Raw genomic sequence first — 26,830 nt, 5'->3', positions numbered from 1 at the left:
CGGAGAGCTAAGGTATTGGATATCTCTAAATGTTGAAGTCCTTTTGTTAGTAAGTTGTGATTCTCTAAAGGGATGTGGAGGAAGTCCATGATAAGATTGGTTGTTGTGATTTTGACCTTGACTGGCTCTCTAGAGTCCATCTTTGTCCATCAGAATTACTTTTTCATTGTATTGACACGATTGAAGGGATTGAATTAACTCCAATGCCTCAATTGGGGGGAGTAATCATACAATGGCTTAGGGACTAGGGACCAAACTTGGGGACTAGACTTGACAAGAGAGGGACAAGCATCTTGACATAGGCATGGCATCATGTCGCTATCCCAATGCAAATGGCTATAGGAGGAACGACTGTAAGGGCTGAGCCAAAGTGGCATGGACACCATATTTCTTACAAAATACATCAATCACCACAGAGGGGCTTGGAGTAAGTGTGAGGATGTTTTATTCAACAAGGAAGAAACATTGAAATATTGGGCCAAGGAGAGAGATGACCAACGACTTGAACAGATAAGGATGCGTTTGATTAAGATCTGGACCTTGGGAATGTTGTCACTGACAAAAGGAACCTCTGCAAGAATGTTGTAGCAACTCCACTTGTCGCAATGTTTTGATATGTGATTGCAAGGGAAAAAATAATCTTAGCAAAAGTTGAGTAGAACCAAAAGAAAAATATTAACATCAATAAATATTGTAAGGTCCTAACTCCTAATGTAGTATGTTGTTGATGCAAAATGTTGCTAGAAAAATAGCAACATCATATGGCCATTGATGAGAATTGTGAGAGCAAAAGAGTTCATATGGTGGGCACAGATTGACGTAGTCGAGGCTGAGGAAGAAGGCCCATAAGACCCCCAAGGTTGGCAAGAGTACCACCGAAAAGAGACTAGCTCCAACATCCTGGTGTATCTAGACATCAAAATCTAACTATCAACATTAGCACTTTGTCTTCTTCAATACAGACTGATTAAAAACCAATATTGTGCCACATAAACAAATAGATCAAGATGATGAGTGAGGCACAGGGGCTAGCATGAAAAGGCCTAAAGGAGGGGCTACTACTAGGTGTCAAAGCAGGAAACGAACCTAGCAATTGTGAGCATGCTCGATAGACAATGCATCACAATTTTTGACGCCCTTGTGTTGACTTGAGATAGATGAACACTTATGTCTCTAAACTAGGTATGCTGAACCACGGCAACCATGCTTATATTGGTTGTTGGTGAAAATGAGGGCTAGTGCAAAACGTAGGCTGAGAGATGGAAAGCACGACATAGACTGAGAGAGAAAAAGCAGAGGCGACATTGGGAGATAGGAGGAAGCGGGTTTAACCTATGTCAACATCATAGCTAATTAGTGAGCAAGAAACTAAAAGCAAGAAAGTGAACGCCTCAAGAAAATTTTGCCCGTCTCGTCCACCAATGTGATGTGCCAAAGATTAGAACCCAAATGAGTCTGCCTTCTCCACGAGTAGGTAGCTCCTTATATTACCATCAAGTAGTTACATGAGAGACATTCACACCATGGCCTATCTAGCCACATAAACATATACACCACAATAATATATAATAAATATAGTATATAATATATAATATATAATAAGTATAGTATACTATTTAGTACATAGTACACTATTTTATATATATACTATATTTATTTTATTCTAGTTAGTATATATACTATAACTATATATATATATATATATATATAGATATGTTTGTATATATGTATGCATGTTTGTATGTTATCTGTATAGTATGTATAGTATATAATATGTTTAATATAAACATTATAAAACATAATATATAATATTCATATTTTAATAATCTATGTAGAGCAATATATAAAATATACTTGTTGTAAGGAGAGAAATAATATATTTAATATGTAATATTGAAACAAATTTAAATTAGTTGTCAATATGTGATGTGTAGATAATGGTGCCTAAGAGGGATAACAAGAAGAGAGACCCACCAGTCTCACCATTAAAAAATCATTGAGCAAGCATGAAGTTGAGGTCGGCGCTATATCCCTAATAGGATGATTGATCAAGAGGCATCATCACGTATTCAACCATTGGACACTCCTTCAAACAAAAGAGTCGTGCTCCCAAAAGATGTGTCTTCATTGATGATGAAGCTCAAGTTGATGAGGGACTCCAACAACATTGAGGACGATACAAAGATCAAAGGTAAATCTGAAATGAGGTATACAAATCTTTATATCTCATTTTATGATCTTGAATGTGTTTTCATTGTGCATGCTTGTCAAATTTTTTTCTTTGCCGAGACCAATGTTCATGTTGAAGGTCTTCATGATAAAAAAGATGATATTGATGGTAATGATCAAGAGGGGATGAGGGTGGTGAGTAGAAGAAGCACTCAAGACACCTAGGCAAGCATATCTCTCTTGGTGTAATGAATGATGTCTTGATTAGTTTTATGTTAAGAAGAGGACATTGCCTCCTCTTGTTCCTCTTTTTCAATTGGTGATACATGAAGATATTAGGTTTGCCAGAGATGATATAGAATGGCTTATTTTCTCATTTGATATTTTTGGGTATTTGGAAACTATGGGACACTTTCTTCACTGCAAGAGGTATTTCACATTAGCGACGCTCGCAGTGCGACACTCAAAAAGTGAAAACCCACGGCGTTGCTATGGTCATCGCTATGAGCGTCGCTAGTTTACTTGTAACTTAGCGACGCCCATAGCGACGTCGACAGGGGTAAAAAAAAAACCAAGAGCGTTCGAAAACTCAGATCTCAGATCTGAGTTTTCGGTGCTCAAGCAAGCAAAGGTAACCTGCGCTCTCCCTCTCTCTCTCTTTTCTTCTCCACACACACACACACACGTACACGAGGAGAGGAAGGAGAGCCAGGTATGCTCCTTCCCTCTTCTCTCTCTCATGTTTCCTTCCCCTCTTTCTCTCTCTCTCCCTCTCTCTCTCTCTCTCTCACACACACACACACAAACACACACACACACATTGTGTTTTTGAGAGAGAGAGAGAGAGAGAGAGAGAGAGAGAAGCAGAAGATAAGAGTTTTAACGTCGTAGGACACTATCCCAAGAGACCTTAAAGATCTAGTCGACAAGGAGTTGAACTCAAGACCTGTACCACACTTGGGTGATAGAAAGGTTATACCATTTTCCTCTTTTTATTGACGCGCGCGCACGCACACACACACACACACACACACACACGAGAAGAAGAGAGTTTTAACGTCGTAGGAAAATATCCCAAGAGACCTTAAAGATTTAGCCGACGAGGAGTTGAACTCAAGACCTGTTATTCAAGAGGGAAATGGCATAACCAATCTACCACACTTGGGTGATAAAAAGGTTATACCATTTTCCTTTTTTTATTGGCACACACACACCCATACACACACACACCCGAGAAGAAGAAAGTTTTAACGTCGTAGGAAACTATACCAAGAGACCTTAAATATCTAGCCGATGAGGAGTTGAACTCAAGACTTGTTATTCAAGAGGGAAATGGCATAACCAATCTAGCACACTTGGGTGATAGAAAGATTATACCATTTTCCTCTTTTTATCGTTTAAGATTAGGTTAGATTTAGATTTATGTTAGATTAGATTTAGGTTTATTTTGAGTTAGATTTACGTTAGATTTAGGTTAGATTAGATTAGATTTAGGTTTATTTTGAGTTAAATTTACGTTAGATTAGTTTAGGTTTATTTACGTGCATTAGATTTAGATTTACGTTAGATAATATTAAATTTAGGTTTATTTTGAGTTTAAGATTAAATTAGATCTAGATTTATGTTCGATGGACCATGCGGACCAGCAATTCCACGACAGTCTAGCAGTGGTGGTTGTTGTGGCGAGGAGCACGCCGTTTCTGGAGCTCATGTGTTGCAAAGTCCTTAGGACACACCGAGGAGTGTCCCTGCTTGTGAGACTGCTCAGACTACATCAAAGGATTATATTGCCTACGCATTTGAGAGTGGTGTCCCGGCCACTGTGTCGGAGATGTTGAGGAGTGACCCGAACACTGCATCGGGGTCGCCTAGAGGCCTGGATGATGAGCATACATTGGACAGGGTTGCTATAGTTCATGGGTGGGACATGCCAAAGGGATACGCCTACCTCATCAATCGTATGTCCGATGAGATCATTATGACCCTTGAGGGGAAGCAAGTGATGGGCTGCATACGACAGTTGTGTAGACAGGTTTTCTGACACACTGTAGTCTATCATGGTCTCTTGGAGGGCTTAGGATAAAGCCTCCAAGGATTATCTTATTGCTACGCTGCATCGGGAGTTTCCAGTTCCCTCTCTGGAGAATACATTTGACGATGCTTGGATGAGGAGACGCATGCACGACTACATGAAGCATCGGAGGTCAGATGCACAGATGCCTAGACCTGACTGGCTTGAAAGAGAGAAGTGGAGGGGTATCAGGGAGGAGAGGACGACCAATCTAGACAGGTGGTGGCAGCAGAGGGACGTAGTAAGAGTTCGCATCAAGACGGGATTATCCCATTACCTGGGGAGTGGCGGCGATTGGGCCAGCTTCGAGGAGTATTTTCTCCCATCACCTGGGTCATGGATCAACGGAGTGCAGAGGTGAGATTATTAAACTCTCACATTAAAGTATTTGTATATGTGAGGCCCATTCACATCTACGCAGCTAGTAGCCCCATGGGAGCATCTTTTACCCTTCAATGGAGCGAATCACCAAATGTTCAATTAGGTTAGATTTAAAATTAGATTTTGGATTGAGTTTTTATATTAGAGTTTACCTTCGAGATTACGATAAAAAAATTAGAGTTAGACGAACGCTGAAAAGATCTACTGTGAAAAGATGTTAAGATGCTGTGAAATGCTACAGCTAACCTTATCCAATCATCAAATGATTAGAGCACCACCAAACCATGAGTAGATTGAGTCACAAACAGGTCAAAAAGGACCAGACCCTCAAACGACCAATAAAATCAAATAAAACTAGGGAGCAAGGATGGGGAGTAGGGGTAGAATAGGGAGAGGCTCTTGCTACAAGGCTTGAAACCATTTGAAAGCTAAAACTACAAAGGCCTTCATGCACAATGGCTTTAAAATTGCCTTATTTATACTATTACTTAATTTTTACAATTTTTTGAATGTCTATATGATCAATAGACTTGAATTTTCTTGGTACCATGGTTTACCTAGTGTGAACCATCTATTTGATGTATGCTTTGCGAAAAGAGCACAAATCCTGGATGTCATGACTCACACCTGTAGAACTAGTCCATGATGAGTTAAACATGTTATAGTCAATGAGTAATTAAAATACAAACATCAAGACTTGCTTCTGAACCAAAAGACCTTGAGGGTGTTACCCGTTTGAAATATCAAAAATAGAATGCATATAACCTACTTCATTACACACAAGTAATGTATAGAAGACCAAGAATTGTTATATAGAAGAGTCAAAATAGTATTGGCACTCATCGTACAAATAAAACAAAACTAATTGCTACATGCTTAGAATGAAAAATGTGCATGACTTATAAACCTCCTTTCACCATATCAGTACAAAGGGTTTCATTGTGCCTCTACCCACCAAGAAGGAGTCAAAGGATTGAACAAGATGAGGGAGTTTTCACATTGGTTTAATAAAAAGACAATGCACCAAAATAGGACTTTATACTTTTTGACACTATGTTTTTGCATGGCCACTTCCTCCCGCAATTGCTCTTCCTCCTCCATGTTGAGCAACAGTTGAGTTTCCACGCTATCTAGCTCTGTTTCCATCTCTTGAAGGGCCACCTCCACATTTTGCAATTGGTTATTAGGGCCACATCAAATACGGGGTGAAAAAATAGTTCTTTGAGAAATTGGGTTACAATCACCAGCCTTTCACTTACCCAGGTTCACCGAGCCGATTGATGTCCCACCCGGTTGATCCTGTATCGTGGGTAGTGTCGGGAGCCCAAAAAAAGGCTTGAGTGCAGATTGCCACTTCTTAATCTCCCCCTACTAGTAAACTTGAATATCTTCTTTTAAAAGTGACACCACTATGTCTAAGCCCTCTCCTGTTAATGGCAACAAGTCGGAGCTAGCCTTTGATATGCCATCTTTAGTGAGTAATCTACCCGATGCCGCACCTACTCCTCCGAGATACTACTTGTGTCTCCTCAGTCATAATGGCTACCTCAATTGCCTTAGGAACTAGGTGTCACTCTTGCTCCTTCTGCTACTCTGAGGAGAAAGTGCATGACTCAGCACGATGTGCTCTCTTCTCCATTTTAGCAAGTCGCTCGATTAACAATTGGTTGTAAGGTGTGAGCTCAAAAATTTGTTATTGTTGCACCGCAATGACCTGTATTTGCTGGTTTTCTCCTTTCAATGCCTATTGTTTTGATACATGAATTCCAAGCAATCAGTGACATATTGTGCTTTCAGTTTGATAATCCGGCCACATTCATGGATAATCCACATTTTGACCAGAGGCGGGACGACAACTGTTGTAACTCTACAAAGATTTGAGCTTCTTTCATCACCTATGTAGCCTCCTCTCAAGCATCTCCTATTTCCATTTTTTAGTTGGTGGTTGTTGTACTCCATCTTCAGACGTAGAGGAGGTTGACACCTTAGATGTTGTCATTGCAAATAGGTTACTAGAGGGAACAATAGAGCCAAATCTGAAAGCAACACCATAAGTTATTATTCCTAGTTGGCTAGACTCACCCTATCCAAAAGTAATCAGCATTGAAGTTATTGGCACTGATAGCCGACTTTCGGAAATCAAAGAAAAAAAAGAAGAAAAAACTCATTTCACCCCCCCCCCCCACTCTCAGTACCCCCCCACCGTAACTTTTTTTTTTCCCCTGCCGGCCTACGGGCATCGGATAAAACCCTCGCACTCTCTCTCCCCCATTTTCCCTACATACCCCCTTTCCTAATATCTCTCTCCTCCCAATTTACCCTCCCCGGCCAGGCAGAAACTCAGAGAAGGAACCCCCAACCCCTCTCTCGTGCTCCCTCGGTGTGAGCCGCGTGAGAACCCCCCCCCTCACTCTTACACTCACCCTATCCCCTCTCCCATTACCCTCTACCCTCATTTTCCCCCCCCCTCTATTTGGCCCGCCAATATTCCCTCCCCCGACCCCTCCTCCCTCTTCCCCTCACCGCTCGCCTCACCCTCCCTCGGCTCATTCACCCCCCTCTTTGGCCCGCAGATATATTCCCTTATACCCCCCCCATTGACTTATTTCCCCTTCGTCCTCAAGCTCCATGCAAGACAACACCCCCCCCCCCCCCCCTCTCCCTCTCACCCACACATCTCCCATACCATGCCATTCCCCCTCTCCCCTCACTCTCCCTCACACACTCCCTCTATCTCTTATCCCCTCACCCCCATCCCCTCCCCCTCTCCCTCATTCTCCCTATCACGGCCACGCCAAGCTCTCTCTCTCTCTCTCTCTCTCTCTCTCTCTCTCTCTCTCTCTCTCTCTCTCTCTCGCAGCGCTGCAGTCCAACACACACACACACACACACTCCCTCTCACTCACACACACACCCCACAACACCCTCCCCCCCCCCCCCTCTCCTCTCTCTCCCCATGCGCTGTGCGCCGCGCGCTGCATTCGATACACACACACACACACACGCCATGGGGGTAGCAGCAAATACGCCAACACAACACACACACACACACACACTCACACCCCCTATCCTACCCCCCCCCCCCCCCCCCCCCCTCCCTTTCCGCCTTGCGCAGAAGAGTAAGCTGCCGGCCATCCGCAGATAGAAAAATAAATAAATTATATATATACATTATATATATGTATAGCCCCCCTTCCCACGCACGCTTTCGCACACACATACCTATACAAAACACACACACACCCGCCTCATGCACAAATACATACACACACGTATATACGCACTGCACCGCAGTACGAAGGAAAAGGCTACGACATCAACAAACAAAAAGAAAAAGGATCCAAAGCACGCGCCGCCAACTACAAAAAACAGAAATGTGCCGAAGGCATGTCCCGGCCGACTCCGAAAAGAAGTACGCTCGACACCGACGCACCGGCAGCATGCCATTCGCCGACAACACGCAACCACGACGCCATCCCAGTAATTTTTAGGTTATTTTACCATTATCTTCAGTTTTCACCCGAGCCATTGTAAATTTCCATTTTGTAAATATCCTCTCTCTAGGTGACGGTGACAAAGGCCCACCTAGAGATTCCCATCTTTTAATAACCTTCCCCAAAACAAAGCAAGGGTCAACCACACCGGGCCCACCACTTGCTTTGTCTCCCCGATTAAGATTACCCTAACCACACCGGGATTACTATAATCCAAGCAGCCAACACCTATAAATTGGCACTGAGAGGTCACTATCGGGGGGGGGGGCAACTTATGTGGAACCAAGCATTGGGTAGAGTATAGTAGGAGGGATTGACACCATCACCATCATGGGGAGGGGGTCTTGTGTGTTGGGTTTGCCTTGGAAATTGCACCATGCGAAGGGAACCACATCCACCTCTCGACTCCAATGGTCGATGCACACACGTATGCACGCTCTTTTCAATGAGTATTCACCGTCATTGAGTCTCCCTAGAGAACGCACCAAGTAGGTTGCACCATCTCCTCTCCCTACCTCTCTACCATCACGGCATGCCACCTTGTAAATATTGCAGAAATAACTCACCCTCACACCCCCGAGGTTGTTTTCATCAATTGCAAGTATTCTCTCTTCTCTCTCTCTCTCTCTCTCTCTCTCTCTCTCTCTCTCTCTCTCTCTCTATCTATCTATCTATCTATCTATCTCTCTCTCTCCCTCCTTTTCTCTCTCTCGGTGTGTAGGCTTGCGGTGTTCATATCACCGTGGGCTTTGCGTCCTAGCCGCTCAAAGCTAGGTGGTGCCCCCTGTTCGCTTTACCGTGGCAGGCTTGAGGCGAGCCATTTGGCCCCCGGTGTTTTAGAGGTCGTCGGGGTTCGGGGTCCGCTTTGCGTCCGTCATTTGGTGCCCCCACGGAGGAGGGCTTTTCTAAGACCCTTCAGTTTACAATGCTGAAAGTGACGCCCACTATCAATCATGGACAACTGGCTAAAGGAATTTTCTAACTGGAGGACGGAAGAAGAAGAGACGAAGGAGGCCCTAGCCGCCTTCATTGAGGTGCTACTACCAGGCTGCAGTGTCATCAACATTCAAGAGGTAAATTCTCCATCTCGTGTCGCTCGTTCTAACTATAAATCGAAAGCATCAGGTGGGAGATTGGTGAGGTGCCATCACTTTTGTCAACCAAGGCACACGGTCGATGAGTACCAGCAACGAAGGCAGCGGAAGGGCTGAAGTCTTCTACATTGACATTTATCGCAAGGAGGTCATTCACGTCAAGGAAGGAAAGCAGACGGTGAGGCCTCTTTTCCCTAAAGAAACTGCAGTCAAAGATAAAACCCCAAAGTGGCCTAAAGGGGCTGCTCGAGCCAAGCGCAAGGAGAAGATAGGCTAGCCTGGAAACACATGACCCCGAAGGGAGAAGCATTTGGCCAAGCAAGTGCTTCAAGCTCAGAGAGCCGGGTTGTACCCACTTTGTCAAAAAAGAAGTCATCCGAAGCTAAGCGGCGGAAGGTCGCCTACCAATTTGCACGACGCATGCGAGTGCTACCAATCCACTTCGACAATCCAGAAGAAGAAGTGGTGAGAAGATTCCCATGTCCTAGAGAAGAGTGGTTCGGCTACTGCTCTCGCTGTTTTGGGAAGCGAGTGGAGGACCTTCCCCCCCTCCCTGTACAACTTATCCTGAAGAAGCTCTCTACCACGTGAGAGACCCAGTGGACTGGAGATGAGCTGCAGCTGAATGGAGTAGAATTCATGCAACACGCCGATTACGGAAATTACCTACAATTACTGTTAGCCAAGAGGCTGGGAGTGGTCAGACGCGTCGCCATCACCCCGTACGTGCTAAGCAACGAAGGAAGGGTAGAGCCCATGAAAGGTGATGACCTCTTGTGGATGTGCCGACTCATCAACACTGGCACGGTAAGAGTATAAGTAAGTATTTCACCCTTTGTGCATGATGGAAAACGGGCCGACGGCATTCCCGTTCAGATTCTTGCAGCATATGCATATGAATATCTATGTAGATAGGAAAGTCTTCTACCAACAGAAGATCGTTTACCTATTCGGTGCGGCAGTACTAGGAGAAATCCTCAATTCCCCGAACCCTATCATTCTCCCCATACTAGAGTACCATCATTCCTTTAATGTCTCTATTTTTATCCTGTTTTAGCCTATCCGTTCGCCCCTGTAAAGCCGCTATGAGCCGTTGCAGTTGATGGTAAAAAAAAAAAAAAGGTTTGTAATTTCCCGAGTCACCACCATGGTAAGTGTTTCTCTCCCCACGTTCAGTGGAAAGAAGGGTGAGGATCTCACCACTGATTTTTTGGACGATTTTGACATTGCTTGTGTCGTCTCCAACAAAGATGACGACGCTTCACGACTCAGAATTTTTCCTCTACTGATGAAAGTAGAGGCCAAGTCCTGGTATAATGCATTGCCCCAGGCTACCAAGAATGCATGGGATGTGTTAAGGGCTGCTTTTGTAAAGAGGTATGGTGGAGGCACAACCTCGGAGAAGCTATGGCAGCTATTGACAGAATTAAAGCAGGCAGGCCTCCTGGAGTACGCCACCTATGAGTCAAAGTTTGTGGACTTATGGGAGAGGTGGGTTGCCACACTGGAGGAAGGCGAAGGAGCGCCTAATTTCCTGAAGAAGGAACGTTTCATTGCTGGTCTATGGTCGCCGCTTAGAGAGAAGGTGAAGGGAAGGTTTCCTGCAACATATGAGTTGGCAGTTGAAGTAGCCCGCCTTAAAGACAAGAAGCTGCACATGCAAGCAAGAGTAAACGAGTCAGAGGAAACAAGCTCGGCCCGACCAACCCCAGTGGCTACAACAACCAATCATAGAGTCCAACCATAGGAGACAGCAGAGGAACAACAAGACCTGCTGAGTCGCATCACCACCCAACTAGAGAGTTTATCTGTGCATCTGGTGCAGCAAGGACATGCATCTGGCAGAAATCCAGAACAAGGAAGAGGACAACGAAGGCAGAAACCAGAATACCACTGTTACAACTGCGGGGAAGACGGCCATGGAATGTAATATTGCCCACACCCAAGAAGGTAGAATTTCAATAGAGGGGGGAGACAGAATCAGATCTCTCCGCCAAGAGTAAGACCACCACCAAGGCAGCCAGGACCAATCCCAACAATCCAAATCCTGCGACCACCTATACAACAGCAACCACCACCCCAACCTCTCATTCAGCCACTACCCCCACCACCTGCGGTGAACCAAGCAGTGAGTGTCATTAGCTTAGAGGCTAAAGGGAAGGCGAAGGTAGAAGAGTCAGCTCGAGAGAAGCACAAAGGAAAAGCGAAGGTAGAAGAAGTGGATGCTATGGGAGTGAAGCGTGCGAGGCACGAGGAGGCATCTCAAAAAGAAGAGAAGATGAAAGGGAAAGCCAAGTCTAGCAAGCAAGCAGCTAAACCGCGGTGGAAGATAGACATCGTAGACTTCTCACTAGGTGAGGAAGCACAACCCTATGATTTAGTTCAGGATGTGTTAATGCAGGGCCCGAAGATAACTTGGCCCCAATTACTCCACCTTGCACCCAGAATGAGGAGGCAATGGACGAAAATGGTAAGTACCAGGAAATCAAAACCACGGATAGCTAGGGCTATCTCTCGGAGGGATCTCGATGACGTCTTGCCAACCATGGATGCTCACATCAAAGGGCAGCGGATTTCAAACGTCTACATAGATGGTGGCGCGCAAATATGCGTCATGAGTGAGAAGATGATGCACCACCTGGGTCTAGAGGTAGGTAGGCCGGCACCCTGCCGAGCCAAGATGGCAAACAATGTAAGAGTGAAATGCGTAGGCATTGTAAATGCGGTCAAAGTAAAAGCATTCAATATGGAAGTGGAAGTAGACATCTTCGTCATGCCACACAAAGGGGAGGGCTACCCCATCATTCTTGGAAGGCCTTGGCTTATGGCCATGGAAGCCAAACAAGACTGGAGCACCGGGATGATCCAGATGAAGGATGCTAAAGGCAAGTCCATATTCTATGACATGAGGACTGGAAAGCAGCGCAATATGATCTTGGAGGCTTCAGAAGATGAGTCCACGAGCGACTCCTCGTCTACCTCAGGAGAAGACACAACCACCACCGACGAGAGTGACAGTAGCATCGAAGTGATGGGAGTCATTCTTAAAGACCCAAACAGATTAACACAATCTAAAGCAACCTCAGCAAACCAAGAGGGACCATCAGGTAAGCAGTCATTGGAGGATGCAGGTAAGCTACAAAAAATGCTCTCAAATGAGTTAACCAATGAAGAAAGGAAGGAGTATGTCTCCATGTTAGGCAACTTCACTACTTTGTTCATTGATGGCTATGATAAGATCACAAGAATTACAGTAGTGCAACACCACATAAAGCTCAAGGAAGGCAGTAAACCCGTAGTACAGAAGCTCAGAAGACTTGGAGTAAAAAAACAAGAGGCATTGCTTAAAGAAGTAAGGAGTTTGCTACAAGCAGGTTTCATCTACCCTGTCGAAGACTCAGAATGGGTCTCCCCAGTAGTAGTCACACACAAAAAAAATGGTAAATGGAGAGTCTGTGTGGATTATAAACCTCTCAATGCAGCCACGAAGAGGGACCATTTTCCCCTCCCATTCCAGGATGAAATACTCAATGAAGTGGTAGGTCACGAACGCTACACAGTATGCGATGGCTACTCAGGATACTTCTAGATTAGCATTGCGGAGGAGGATCAGAAGAAGACAACCTTCATCACACCTTGGGGATGTTTTGCTTACAGAGTGATGCCATTTGGCCTCACCAACGCCCCAGCCACATTTCAATGCTATGTGACATTTGTTTTCCAACCCTACTTTGGAACATCAATACGGGTTTTCATAGATGATTTTTGCATCTATAGCTCATGAGCCCTTCATCTAAGCAAAGTCTATGACGGCTTAACCAGGCTACAAACCCTGGGTGGCCAACTCAACGTGGACAAGTGTCACATTGGTGAGAGCAAGGTCACTCTCCTTGGTCATGTAATTCCAACAAAAGGAATCAAGGCTGACCCTAGCAAAGTTCAAGCTCTGGTATCTTTATCATCTCCCACCACCTCCAAGCAGTTGGTTTCTTTCCTTCAGAAGGTAAGATATTTAAGCAGGTTCATTCACCTGCTATCTCAAGTGGTCCTTTCCCTACAACAGCTCACCCAAAGGGATGTTTTCTCATGGAGTGAAGAGAATGAGTAGCAGTTTACTGAGGTAAAGCAAGTCCTATCTAAGCTTCCCACTATTTCACCTCCTAAGTGGGACGAGCCATTCTATGTGAACCCTAGTGTGGGAAATGATACTCTGGGAGCAGTGCTAATGCAAAAGGATCCCAAAACTTCTTTCATGCGCCCTATTTACTTCTCTAGTCGAGTCATGACCCCATCAAAAATGGGATTCACCAAAGTAGAACACATGGTTCTGGCACTAATGTTTGCTACCATGAAATTCCGCTCCTATCTCTTGCCTAGACCATTTGTAATCCTGACAATGGAAGAGGTTTTCCCATATGTAATGCGACACATGGATGTCTCATCTAGGATCTCAAAGTGGTTAATTAGACTACAAGAGTTTGATTACACCATACAAGTAGAAAACTCCACCAGGGCTAGTCAAGCAGGAATTCTCACTCATCGCCAATACGAGAAGAAGCTGAAGGTCAACACGGAAGCAAAGGAAGGAATACCAGATAAAGAGAGCCCTAAGCTAGGGAGAGCTCACTCTCTTTTCTTTGACGGAGCATACAAGAGAACAATGGATCAGTCTACAGCAGGCATGGTCATTTTCAATGAACAGCAAGAAAGAGTATTCTCCATGGGGCAGTTATTACACTCCCACTCTAACAATGAGGCAGAATATGCAGCCCTAATCCTTGGGCTGGAACAATGTATTTCACAAAAAATTCAGCGCTTGAATGTGTTCGGCGACACTTTGCTTTTGATTAGGCAGATAAATGGCACCTGGGAGTGCAAAAAATCAAGTTTTACTTGGTCAACTCCGCCAAGTTAAGGACCTTCTGAAGAAGTTTGAAGCAGTAAAATTCTTCCATATTCCCAGAGCAGAAAAGCAGGAGGCAGATGCACTAGCTAAAGAAAGAATACAAGATGTTACCATAGGAGCAATCAAATTAAAACTACCCCTCTTCCAAGGCAGTGATGCTATGCCTGATATCATCAGCTTTCTGAATACAGGGGAATGTCCAACAGGACACACTAAAGGCCAAAAACAATTGCTGGTAAGGAAGGCTACTAGGTACCGCCTTATAGACGACCACTTGTATTGTAAGGGCAAGGATCAAATTCTCAGGCGGGTGCCAACCTCCGGTGAAATCACAGAGGTAATTTCAAGCTGCCATGACGGCGTCTGCGGTGGTCATTTTGCTCTAGATATCACTAATAGGAAGATTCTACAAGCAGGGCACTTTTGGCCTAGTTTGAACAAAGATGTACACCATTGGTGTAAAACATGTAGGGCTTGTCAAGTGTCCATTGATCGTACGCTAACCTACGAGCCACAAACCCCTATCATTTCATATGGTCCATTTGAGAAATGGGGAATAGATGCAATTGGTCCCTTACCAAGGGCCCAATCAGGTAGATTGTACATCATAGTGGGTGTAGACTACATGACGCGGTGGGCAGAAGCAACGGCCACCACCCGCATTACATCCCAAGAGGTGGCAAAGTTCATTTTTGAGCATATCGTTTGCCGTTTTGGCACTCCTCTTGAGATAATATCAGATAGAGGACCAGGATTTAGAGGTGATGTGGTAGGAGAATTGATGAAGAAGTTAGGCATCACACGTCGGCATTCCACACCATACTATCCACAATGCAATGGTCTGGTAGAGAAGGTAAATGGAATGATTTGCAAGATCATCACAAAACAGGTGAACAACCATACAGGAGATTGGGATAAACATCTCATGGCAGCTCTTTGGGCCTACAGAACAACGTTCCGAACATCACTAGGTTTCACCCCTTTCCATCTAGTTTATGGGAAGGAGGCAATTCTACCCATTGAGGTACAAATAGCCAGCTTACGAGTCTTGGCCAACCAGACCCACCGTCCAATTGTAAACCTTTGAAACCACATCTTGGATCTAGAGAGATTCCAACTGGATAGGGAAGAAGCAATCAATCACTATGCAGCACAGGCAGAACGACGCCGACTCTCTTTCAATCAAGGGCTTAAAGAGAAAGGAGTGGAAAAAGGTATGCTAGTGCTACGGTATGACAACAGATTTGATACCAGGAAGGATAAGAAATTTCAACCCAGATGGGAAGGGCCATTCATCATCAAGAAGCGCTACGACAACGGCAGCTATAAGCTGATGGAAGCAGATGGGAGAATTCACAAGACTAGAGTCAATGGATGGAGACTGAAGAGGTATTTCCTTAGGTTTGACCCAGAATTCGTGCTAGACATTCCAGAAGAGGGAGAACCCTCTTCTGAGAGAGGGCTAATGATAGCCGACTTTCGGAAATCAAAGAAAAAAAAGAAAAAAAAATCATTTCACCCCCCCCCCCCCCACTCTCACTACCCCCCCGCCGTAACTTACTTTTTTTCCCTTCCCGCCCTACGGGCATCGGATAAAACCCTCGCACTCTCTCCCCCCCATTTTCCCTACATACCCCCTTTCCTAATATCTCTCTCCTCCCAATTTACCCTCCTCGGCCAGGCAGAAACTCAGAGAAGGAACCCCCAACCCCTCTCTCGTGCTCCCTCGGTGTGAGCCGCGTGAGAACCCCCCCCCTCACTCTTACACTCACCCTATCCCCTCTCCCATTACCCTCTACCCTCATTTCACCCCCCCCCCCCCCCCCCTCTTTGGCCCGCCAATATTCCCTCCCCCGACCCCTCCTCCATCTTCCCCTCACCGCTCACCTCACCCTCCCTCGGCTCATTCACCCCCCTCTTTGGCCCGCAGATATATTCCCTTACACCCCCCCCATTGACTTATTTCCCCTTCGTCCTCAAGCCCCATGCAAGACAACACCACCCCCCCCTCTCCCTCTCACCCACACATCTCCCATACCCCGTCATTCCCCCTCTCCCCTCACTCTCCCTCACACACTCCCTCTATCTCTTATCCCCTCACCCCTATCCCCTCCCCCTCTCCCTCATTCTCCCTCTCACGGCCACGCCAAGCTCTCTCTCTCTCTCTCTCTCTCTCTCTCTCTCATCCGGATACCGGCAGGCCACACCAAACCTCTCTCTCTCTCGCGCGCGAGCAGCGCTGCAGTCCAACACACACACACACACACACACACTCCCTCTCACTCACACACACACCCCACAACACCCCCCCCCCCCTCTCCTCTCTCTCCCCATGCGCTGTGTGCCGCGCGCTGCATTCGATACACACACACACACACGCCATGCGGGCAGTAGCAAATACGCCAACACAACACACACACACACTCACACCCCCTATCCTACCCCCCCCCCCCCCCCCCTCCCTTTCCGCCTTGCGCAGAAGAGTAAGCCGCCGGCATCCGCAGAACGAAAAAATAAAATAAAATTATATATATACATTATATATATATATATATATATATATAGCCCCCGTTCCCACGCATGCTTTCGCACACACATACCTATACAAAACACACACACACCCGCCTCATGCACAAATACATACACACACGTATATACGCACCGCACCGCAGTATGAAGGAAAAGGCTACGACATCAACAAACTAAAAGAAGAAGGACCCAAAGCACGCGCCGCCAACAACAAAAAACAGAAATGTGCCGAAGGCATGCCCCGGCCGACTCCGAAAAGAAGTACGCTTGACACCGACGCACCGGCAGCACGCCATTCGCCGACAACACGCAACCACGATGCCATCCCTGTAATTTTTAGGTTAGTTTACCATTATCTTCAGTTTTCACCCGAGCCATTGTAAATTTCCATTTTGTAAATATCCTCTCTCTAGGTGACGGTGACAAAGGCCCACCTAGAGATTCCCATCTTTTAATAACCTTCCCCAAAACAAAGCAAGGGTCAACCACACCGGGCCCACCCCTTGCTTTATCTCCCCGATTAAGATTACCCTAACCACATTGGGATTACCATAATCCAAGCAGCCAACACCTATAAATTGGCACTGAGAGGTCACTATTGTGGGGGGCAACTTATGTGGAACCAAGCATTGGGTAGAGTGTAGTAGGAGGGATTGACACCATCACCATCACGGGGAGGGGGTCTTGTGTGTTGGGTTTGCCTTGGAAATTGCACCACGCGAAGGGAACCACATCCACCTCTCGACTCCAATGGTCGATGCACACACGTATGCACGTTCTTGGCAATGAGTATTCACCGTCATTGAGTTGCCCTAGAGAACGCACCAAGTAGGTTGTTTCATCTCATCTCCCTACCTCTCTACCATCACGGCATGCCACCTTGTATATATTGCAGAAATAACTCACCCTCACACCCTCGAGGTCGTTTTCATCAATTGCAAGTATTCTCTCTCTCTCTCTCTCTCTCTCTCTCTCTCTCTCTCTCTCTCTCTCTCTCTCTCTCTCTCTCTCTCTCTCTCTCTCTCTCTCTCTCTCTCTCTCCCTCCTTTTCTCTCTCTCGGTGTGTAGGCTTGCAGTGTTCATATCACCGTGGGCTTTGCGTCCTAGCCGCTCAAAGCTAGGTGGTGCCCCCTGTTCGCTTTACCGTGGCAGGCTCGAGGCGAGCCATTCGGCCCCCGGCGTTTTAGAGGCCGTCGGGGTTTGGGGTCCGCTTTGCGTCCGTCAGCACATCCAAAGTAGTTAAAGGAACGTATATCATAGTAGGGGTAAAAACTCAAAAAGTAGGGCTTTCGTACCATTGCTTTGAAAAGAGGAGCTACAAAATTTTCCCTACTTTGATATTGACTACATGCCCTCTAATCATCGTACCAAACAGTCTACTAGCTTTAGTAAACGATGGTTGGATAAGGACATTAGTCCAATTGACACCCCCCAATAACTTAGCAGTAGAGATCATGGCATGAGCAGCATAAGAAATATTGTAACTTTGGCCATTAGTCATACCGCTTCTAGAACCCATTTGAGACACTCTCATACTTTGAGATCCTGATAGCCATGCAATCAAAACTCACTGTTGGTTGGGTTTCGATAAGCCATAATTATGTCTTGCATGGTTGTTTTCTCTGCAGGCACAATCACTCCTATGGAAGGTAGGTGGCATTTCTCTTATGACAATTGATGAGGCTCATCATGGAGATGCACAATGCCGTGACTATCCTTTGTTACTAGCTCTTGCAAGATCAAAGGGATATGGGGATGGGGCTATACCTACGCCTAATCAATCAATGTATACTCCAATAGTCCTCTATGCTCTAGCTAGACCTTCATTGCCTCTGCCATGTGATGATTGATGGGAGTAAGAGCCTTCATGCTCGCAGACCCTACAACTGGTACCATTGAGTTGTTGTATGCAAACAGCTTAAAAGATTACATAGAGAGAGCAAAGAACTACACAAAGTTGTGCAATAAGTAGAATTGCTCAGAGAAAACCAAAATGCGCACACAAGAATCAGAGAGATGAACGGCAAGTAAAAGTGGATCCCTAGAGTTTGTCGCACTTCTTTAGAATCCCTTTTGCATGTCAATCACTGCATACCATGCATCAATCCTTGGGTTCATATGTATGATAGTTACTAAGCCACCATCCCTTGTCACAATTACCCTACTCATGACAGAATCTTTCTCATGATTCCTTGAATACCTCACACAAGACCTAATGTCATGTAATCATATGCCAACATTATTATAGCAATCAACAAGATTAGACGAGTTGCCTCAATCTTTCCCTCATAATTATTGGGCATCATCCTAAGTTAGTGCCGTAGTTTAAAGGCATTAATCAGACTTAGAACTACAATTTCATCCAGATTCTACAAAAAAGGTGCATTCACACTCGCACTTCCTTGAACACGGTATGGTCCCATCCATCGCAATTTAAACTTTCCTTTATGTTTCCCTTGCGGAGAATTAAACATCAGCACCAAATCCCCTACCTTAAATGTCTTGAATGTCATTCCTTGATCCACCTGTTTCTTTTTCTTGCTCTTGAACTCTTGCATCAGCATAAAACTAGTATTCCTATCCTTTTCAAACTACAGCAACTAGTCTATTTGGTAGAATACTAAATCATCCGGTAACAATCACTTTGACACCGCAATGCGCATGATGGGTACCACAAATTCCAATGGGGAAATGGATTCTATTCTAAACAAAAATTAAATAGAGTAAAACCATAACCACTTTAGATGAAGTGTAGTACACCCAACATGTCGCAAGAAGTTTCAAATCCCAATCATCTCGTTCCGTGGTTACTAACTTGGTCAATCTACGCATCATAACCTTATTACTGATTTTTTACCAAGCCATTCTCTTGCAGATAATAACGGGTACTCTTTATATGCATGATTTGGAAAGTCCGTAGCAACTTTCTTATTACTTTATTCAAAAAATGCATACCCCAATCATTGACCAGTTCCACTAGTAGACCAAAACATGGAAACACATCTTGACACAGATATGCAGAAACTGAAACTACATTATCTTCTTTTAATGCCCAAGCTTTGACTCCCTTTGTACAATAATCCATACAAGCCAAAATGTATCAGCATTGATATTGAGGTTAATTGGACCTATAAATTCCAAACCCCACGTCTTGAATGGTTCAAGTGGTAAAATTGGATTAAGGAGTAATATATCCTTATTCATTGGCTATCCAATCCTCTTAACACGCATTCAATTGCAAGCCTCATTGCATCGACATGATCTATAGGCCACAAAAGCCCAACTTGAAACACTTCTTTGTGGTTAAGAGCATGGACAGATGACCACCAACAATACCTTCATAAGCCTCTTCAAGTATTTCTTGTTGTTTCGGTCCTAGAACACACTACAATAGTACTCCCCAAAGAGCTCTGTAATAAAGCTAACCCAATAAAATTTCAACCTGTTACTTTTCAATGTCACCCGTTTCCTTTAATCTACCGTCAAATGGGGTAGCATAATGCCTTCCTGCAGAAATATTATCATCTCCTCATACCATAACCATGGAAGATTCTTTGAATTTATAACAACTTCCTCTTTTGCTTCATTTTAGACAAATGTGTATTCAAAAATTCATCTTCAGCACCAGTTGATACTTCCCCTTAATTCAGTCAAGACATATAGTCTGCAATACACTTCCAATTGCGATGTGAGAAGCATCAACAAAAACATGGAATTCCTTTTCCCAATCCGACGGTAAAAGGATCGGTGCTCTAGTCAACACCATTTTAAGGTGATGTTAGGACAAATCGCATTTTGGAGTCCATTTAAATTCTTTCTTATCCACATGTGCCATCACATTCAATGGTACCACAATATGAGCCAAAAGTTATAAGTCAACCATGCGACCGTACTTGACCAAGAAATCGCATTCACCTTTGGTGAATCGAGTGGTGGTGCTTGCATGATGGCCACAATCATGTTGGGATCTGCCACAATTCCTTCCTTGGAAATGATATATTCCAATAGCATTACGCTTGCCACAATAAACACACACTTCAGCAGATTGAGACTTAACTTGGTCTCCCGATATTTTTTGAAACAAAACCTGAGATAATACAAATGCTTTGCCTTTTCTCCAAAAAATGAGAATTCATCCAAAAGTATCCATATGAGTTTTGTGAGATATGGACCAAATATCTTCTACATATCCCTTTGGAAGGTACTAGGTGCATTTCACATGCCAAACCACATCAACGTACAAGCAAAGACTACCCTTGTAGTGATAAATGTGGTCTTTGGTTGATCTGCACAATTGCCATTTGCACTTGGTAGTATCCATTGTATCCATCACAAAAGAGAATATCTGTTGACTTGTAACGTAGAATCCAAAAATGGAAGTGGGAAGGGATTTGGCACCATAGCTACATTCAACTAGCAATAATAAACATAAATTTGTAGCTCCTTGTTCTTTTTTGGGACCACCACAATCAATAAGATCCACTATATATTTACAATTGGAACTATATATTCAAATTTCAATTCCTCTTTCACTTGTTTAGCATAATTTGGATTTATGCTATACTTGGTACTATATATCCAAATTTTAATTCCTCTTTCACTTGTTTAGCATAATTTGGATTCATGCTATACTTGGCCTGCCTGGTAGGAACCGCATCCTTCTTCAAATTGATGCAATGTTGGTAAATTTGGGATCAAGACACTTCATATTTGAGTAATCCCATATGAACACATCCATGAATCCCGTCAACAACTTCATAAGACCGGTCTAAAACGATTCTTTCAAATCCGCACAAATCTTGGCATGTTTAGGTTTATCCTGTGTCCCAAGATTTACTTCTTAAATTGCATTGTCTTTAACCCACAAAACCTTGTTCATCTGCTTCTCAAATTCACATTCTTGCTGCAATAATTCCTTCAAGTCCTTGTTCTTCTGCTCTAGATCCAAATTTACCCTCTTCATACAGATCTTGAATATCTCTATTACAACTTGGATCAATTTTTTTCCACCATGGTTTAGTCGGGACATTCTTTGTATAATGCTTTTGAATTGCTTCCACATCCACGGTATAAATAGCCATCAAATCTTGATTTGCCTGCCAAGGCTTCTTCTTCATCAGTCAAGCCTTCAATCATATTTACTGGATTTGGCCACAATGGGTTGGCTCTCCTCACAAAAGACATGATTGGATTGTTGATGTGGAACTTGAACCTTTCTTGATCCTTTGTGTATAACCAATGTATGCTTTGCCCAATTTTGTTTCACCTTGGCTTGTAGCAACCATGGTTGAGCCAACAGTATCTTGTAATCTACTTTCATTTCCTAAAGATCCAGCACCACAAAGGATACCCAAAAGGTATTCCCTCAATATTAGAAGTAACACCTATCAGTATTCCTTGAGGTTGTACCCTTCTTTGATCCACCATTCATACAAAAAATGGAACTAGTTTTGATTCCTACTATCCATATTTTTTACATCTCTCCCATGTAATTATATTGAGTCCAAATCCCCCATTGGCTAGTATATTTTTAATATTACTACCCTGATGTCACATCCGAGTGAGCAAGGCTCGATCATCTACCAAAGGACCCAACTCCTTCAGTGTTATTTTGTTTGTTGTTGGTCCCTCCAGTGGATACATCTACTATTCTTTGAAAACAAATATTAGTCCGAGCATATCCCCCAACTTCATTTGGATCGATAATTGCACCATTGCCTCCTAGATATCTGACTAGAAGATCCCATTCATAGGGTCCTTCCCCAATTTAGTTTTGGTTGGCTCTTCCATTGGCACTTCACAAGCTATCCCAACATCCTTCTCCTTTCATGGTTGCAGTGGGATTTCCACCACCGACTTATGTGGTTGTGGTTGTTTTTCTAGTCCAAGATACTTGAGGTAGTAGTACGGACTCCTTATCCCCCTATCTCATAGCCTCCTTTAAAACAAATATTTGATCTTCGAAGGTGGGTTTCAGAACCACCTTCCAGCTCGAATGAACTTCCTTTCCTGAACGGGTGATTACTTGGACTTTCAGATTGAAGGTTTTTGCTTCTTCGTTTGTTTCTTCCTTTGTGGTTATTATCTCAATGGACACCATGTTTGTGCTAGGCCCTTTCCTTTCTCCACTTTCTTCCACTTGTATTTTGTGACTTCCGTATACTTGCTATGCCAATGATCATCATCCAAACAAAATAAAGAGTCTTTTGTGTAGGTGGGTAGAAATTTGGTTGGTTTGCACCCCGACCATATCCCCCCGACCTCCAAATTGGATTCCTTGGTTCAAAAATCTCGCATAATGTTTTTGAATCTCCTTCTATTGTCCTTGTTGGAGAACTTTTGATGCATTGATTGAATGGCTCGATTGTTGATTTTGCTAAGTTTGTCAATTGGTCATGTTCCAAGAATTATATTAGCATTGACCGGTGTTGTGATTCTTTATTTAGAAAATATCACACCAAAGTTTATTTAGTGTATAGTCACTAGTCGCACGATCCTCATTTTGACACTTGGTACAATGCAATTTTGACTCTCAATTTGACACTTGGTATAGTGCAATTTTTAGGTGTTTGCCTTCAAGGTTTTTCCCTTCCCTACCATCATTTTCAAGGTCTTCTTTTTGGCTTCCTTGGTCTTTGCTAATTGTAAGATCTTCATCCTCATCCGAGCTCTCATCCTCTTTTGATTCATTGTTTTTGTCTTCTTTGGAGTCACTATCTATTGACTTTTTCTTGGATTTCTTCATTTGAGGTACACCCAAAGATCTCTTTGCCACATGGGCTGCCAACATGACCCTTTCCAATGATATCGTTTGTCGGTCAATCGTATCTAATGCAATTTGGAGACTCTTCTGCAATCCTCAAACATAATAAGAATTCAACATCTCCTCAAATGGACGTTTTGTTTCCACTCTATAAAGTAGCCATTCCACATTATATCTTTTCTAATTGCATAATCATAAGAGCTCTAACATCTGAGGAGTTATTTTCTCCGTACAAAATGTTTTCAAGAACTCCAAAACAATATCTGCAAAGGTTTTAAAATAATCAATCGGATATTCTCCAAGCCACTTTGAAGCTTTTCCACTTAGGGTGGTTTCGAATACTGCTTCTTATGCACCACCTTGGTGAAGACAATTGGTGGAAGCTAAGAAGTGTGCTATGCAAAGCTAAGGGTATATACAAGTGAAAAACCAAGGGTTAAACCAGGTGCAAAAGACTTGGGTGGGCAAGTGACAGCAGGAGTGTATGGTTAATGTGGTTTTCTAAGGCCAAAAGAGCTCCAAAATGGGTCTATGGGGATGGCAAGTTAAGGTGCCCAAAGTGCTAAGTTGAAGCTTTGGAATGTGGTCATTGAGATTCTACACGAGCCAGTCTAAATGCTCCTTAAATGGAGCTACATGAAGAAAGATATGGTGGTCTAAAGCTGGAGTGGTTTGCAGATCCATGACAGATAAGGCAAGTGATGACAGGTGTCTAGAGCTGATGTCAGAGGATTTAGGTGAAGTGCTCAAGTTGTGGAGCATGTCAATCTTCTTAGATCATCAATCGGAGCTCTAGAGTGCAAGTTATGGTCAATTGAGGATTTGTCAGGAACTAGGAGTGTGCCGACTTGACCGCATTGGAAGACTTGACACCATGTGTTTTTTGGGGCTCGACCAAGTTCTAGCATGTGGGGTGACAAGAAGTGATAGTTTACCAATCAAACTTCCATACAACAAGATACAGCAGGCGGAGGTCTTCCAAAAAGGAGAGATCTCTCTATGGAGTGTGGCTATGGCATGAGCGCTGCTTGCACTGTGTCGGTGGCACTGGGTGGTAGTCATTAGCGGGTCTTGTTGACAAAGGTGACGGACAATGGTGGCACGAGTCCTCAGACGACCCGCTAATGTGGTAGCTAGTCATCGAGCATTCCCATAGGCTCAAGGGGTGCCCCATTTTTGGAGAGCAAGGACAAGGGGTAAATCTCCCCACTAGCGACCTTGCTAGTGCTTGGGTAGAGCAAAGAGGGCACATGTGAGAGGAGTTGGAGATAAGGCAAGAGAGAGAGAGAGAGAGAGAGAGAGAGAGAGAGAGAGAGAAAGCAAATCTGGGTGGAGTTAAAGGGCCAAGCTCAAGGCAATTCAAAGTGGTCAAATGGACCGGTCAAAGGGAAACCTTCTAAAGGTGGTAGAGAAGAAAAAAAATAGAAAATGAAAATGAAAAAGACAAGGGGCACAAGCTATGTCACATTGCACCCTTACCCCTCAATAGTAAAGAGCATATGAAAGTAAAGATGGTCCCCCCCCCCTTCAAATGGCCAAATTAAGGTGCCAAATGGGCCAAGGCCAATCAGAGGTCCCCTTTCCAAAATGAGATGAGAACCCCTATATAAGTTATTTTTTAATCATTTTCAATGCTTTTTAGCTAGGAGGCTTTTTGCCTGTCATTTTTAGGAGAGACAAGGTGGGTGAGTGTGGGTGCATTGTTTGATGTAGTCAAACTATAATATGGTATTTTTGAGCACAGTGAGGCTTCCATAACAGTTTCTCAAGTGTCATTTTCCCCATATTCCCTTTTGAACTTCTTTTGCTTTAGTGTGTATGTGTGACCACGTGTGCTCCCGGGCCTTTTTTGTGCGTGAAATGGAAGTGATAGAGGTTTTGTATGCGGCAGTATTGTGTGGTCTGAAACGAGCTATGAAACACGTGGGTATCCAATCTTGGCAAGCATGTTTGTGCATTAGAGTGTGTGTAGGCGGTGGCCTGTTTGGTGAATTGTGATTTTTGAAGGTGTTTTTTTGAGAGGATATGGTTGTTGTAAATGCTCTAATCTAAGAGAGGCCCTTGTGTTGTGTGTTGGGTGTGTTCCCACATTCCCCCTCTCCATCTTCTACTTTCCCCATGGAGAAGCGTCTGATTGCTCCTAATTTAACCTAAAATGGTGATTTTGGTGATGCCAAAAGTGCAAGTTTTGAAGAGCAGGTACTACTAGCAAAGATGTGATCTAATTTTCCCATATTCACTGGGGTCAAAGATGCAAAAACTTGGCCCCAAGATTACGGGTTGTTTTTGTTGGAGAGCAGTTTGTCGAGTGAAGAAGGCACAGTGCAAGTGTTCCCTATCTTGGTTCAAGGAAAAGCAAGGAGGAGGTACGGTGGTTTACCAAAAGAAGAAAAGATTAATTGTGAATCCTTGGAAGCGGCTTTTTAAACCAGATTTGTTGTGGATGCGTAGCTCAATGAAGTGAAGCAAAAGTTAGACGGGTTAAAGTAGAGCTTGGAAGGTGATTTTCAAGCATTCGAGTGGGAGATTGAAGCCGGCTGGTCAAGGTAACTGTTGCAGTGAATTTTGATTGTTTGAAATTGAGCAAGTTCATGGATTGCCTGCATGAGGAGGCGCAAGACAAAATGGAGATATATGGGCCTAGGAAGTGGTGGCTTTAGCAAGAGGGAGAACAATGAAGATATTGAAGAATCACTAAGCTAGGGAGGATTGGTCGAGTCAAGTGATTCCAAAGGGACTCGATGAGGTGGAAGTAAAGCTAAAGTTGATGCAAAGCAATGTATCTGTGCGAGAAGAACTGAGGGATCTATGGCTGCAAAGAGATATGGTGATTCTTATGCCAAAGATGTCGATTAGAGAATCTCCAATTGTGGAGGAATTATCGGTGGTTCCTGATCATGTAGAGGATGCACGAACAAGTCAAGGTATGGTTTTTTAGACTCCAGTGAAGTGTGCTAGGGGTCAAAAGGTGCAATTTGCAGATGAAGTCAAAGTGGTGAAGCTTGAGGAGATTCCAAATCTTGAGACAGAGGAGTAGATTGATCCAAGCAATAGCAGTTCTATGGATGCTGATACAAGTTGGGAAACTGAGTCGTCTCAATCAAAGTATGAAGAGTTTGATCTCTTTCATGTGAGCAAAGATGCAGTGAATGCATGTGAGGAGTAGGGTGAAATGCAAGCCGATATGCTTGATGGACACCAAGTGGAGGTGTCCAGGCCTACACGTGACGATATGCAAGTGAAGATGGTGTGAGGTTCCATGCTAATGGCCATGCCTGTGAAGGTTGCAGTGGAGTGTGCTATGGTGGTGCAACAAGTATAGAAGTTTGCCAAAAATGACGAGGTAACCTTGACAATGAAAGAAGACCAATGTGATGCAGTAGAGAATGAGTTTTTATCTTCTTTGGTGGAGCATGATGCAAC

General features: G+C 44.0%; 1 protein-coding gene across 1 annotated transcript; it reads left to right on the top strand.

Annotated features, from left to right (window-relative positions):
* Positions 1-4,346: 4,346 nt before the first annotated feature.
* Positions 4,347-26,444, top strand: LOC147458239 (uncharacterized). Its single transcript, XM_086513415.1, has 5 exons — positions 4,347-4,597; positions 14,860-15,182; positions 15,276-15,504; positions 26,264-26,331; positions 26,389-26,444. The coding sequence occupies exons 1-5, from the start codon at positions 4,347-4,349 to the stop codon at positions 26,442-26,444; spliced, it is 927 nt and encodes a 308-aa protein (XP_086369541.1).
* Positions 26,445-26,830: the final 386 nt, after the last annotated feature.

Source organism: Adiantum capillus-veneris, chromosome 5 (assembly GCF_014529385.1).
Source record: "Adiantum capillus-veneris isolate H3 chromosome 5, ASM1452938v2, whole genome shotgun sequence".
NCBI lineage: Eukaryota > Viridiplantae > Streptophyta > Polypodiopsida > Polypodiales > Pteridaceae > Adiantum > Adiantum capillus-veneris.
The sequence above is the reverse complement of the archived record's forward strand: the minus strand, read 5'-3'. Positions and strand labels throughout refer to the sequence as shown.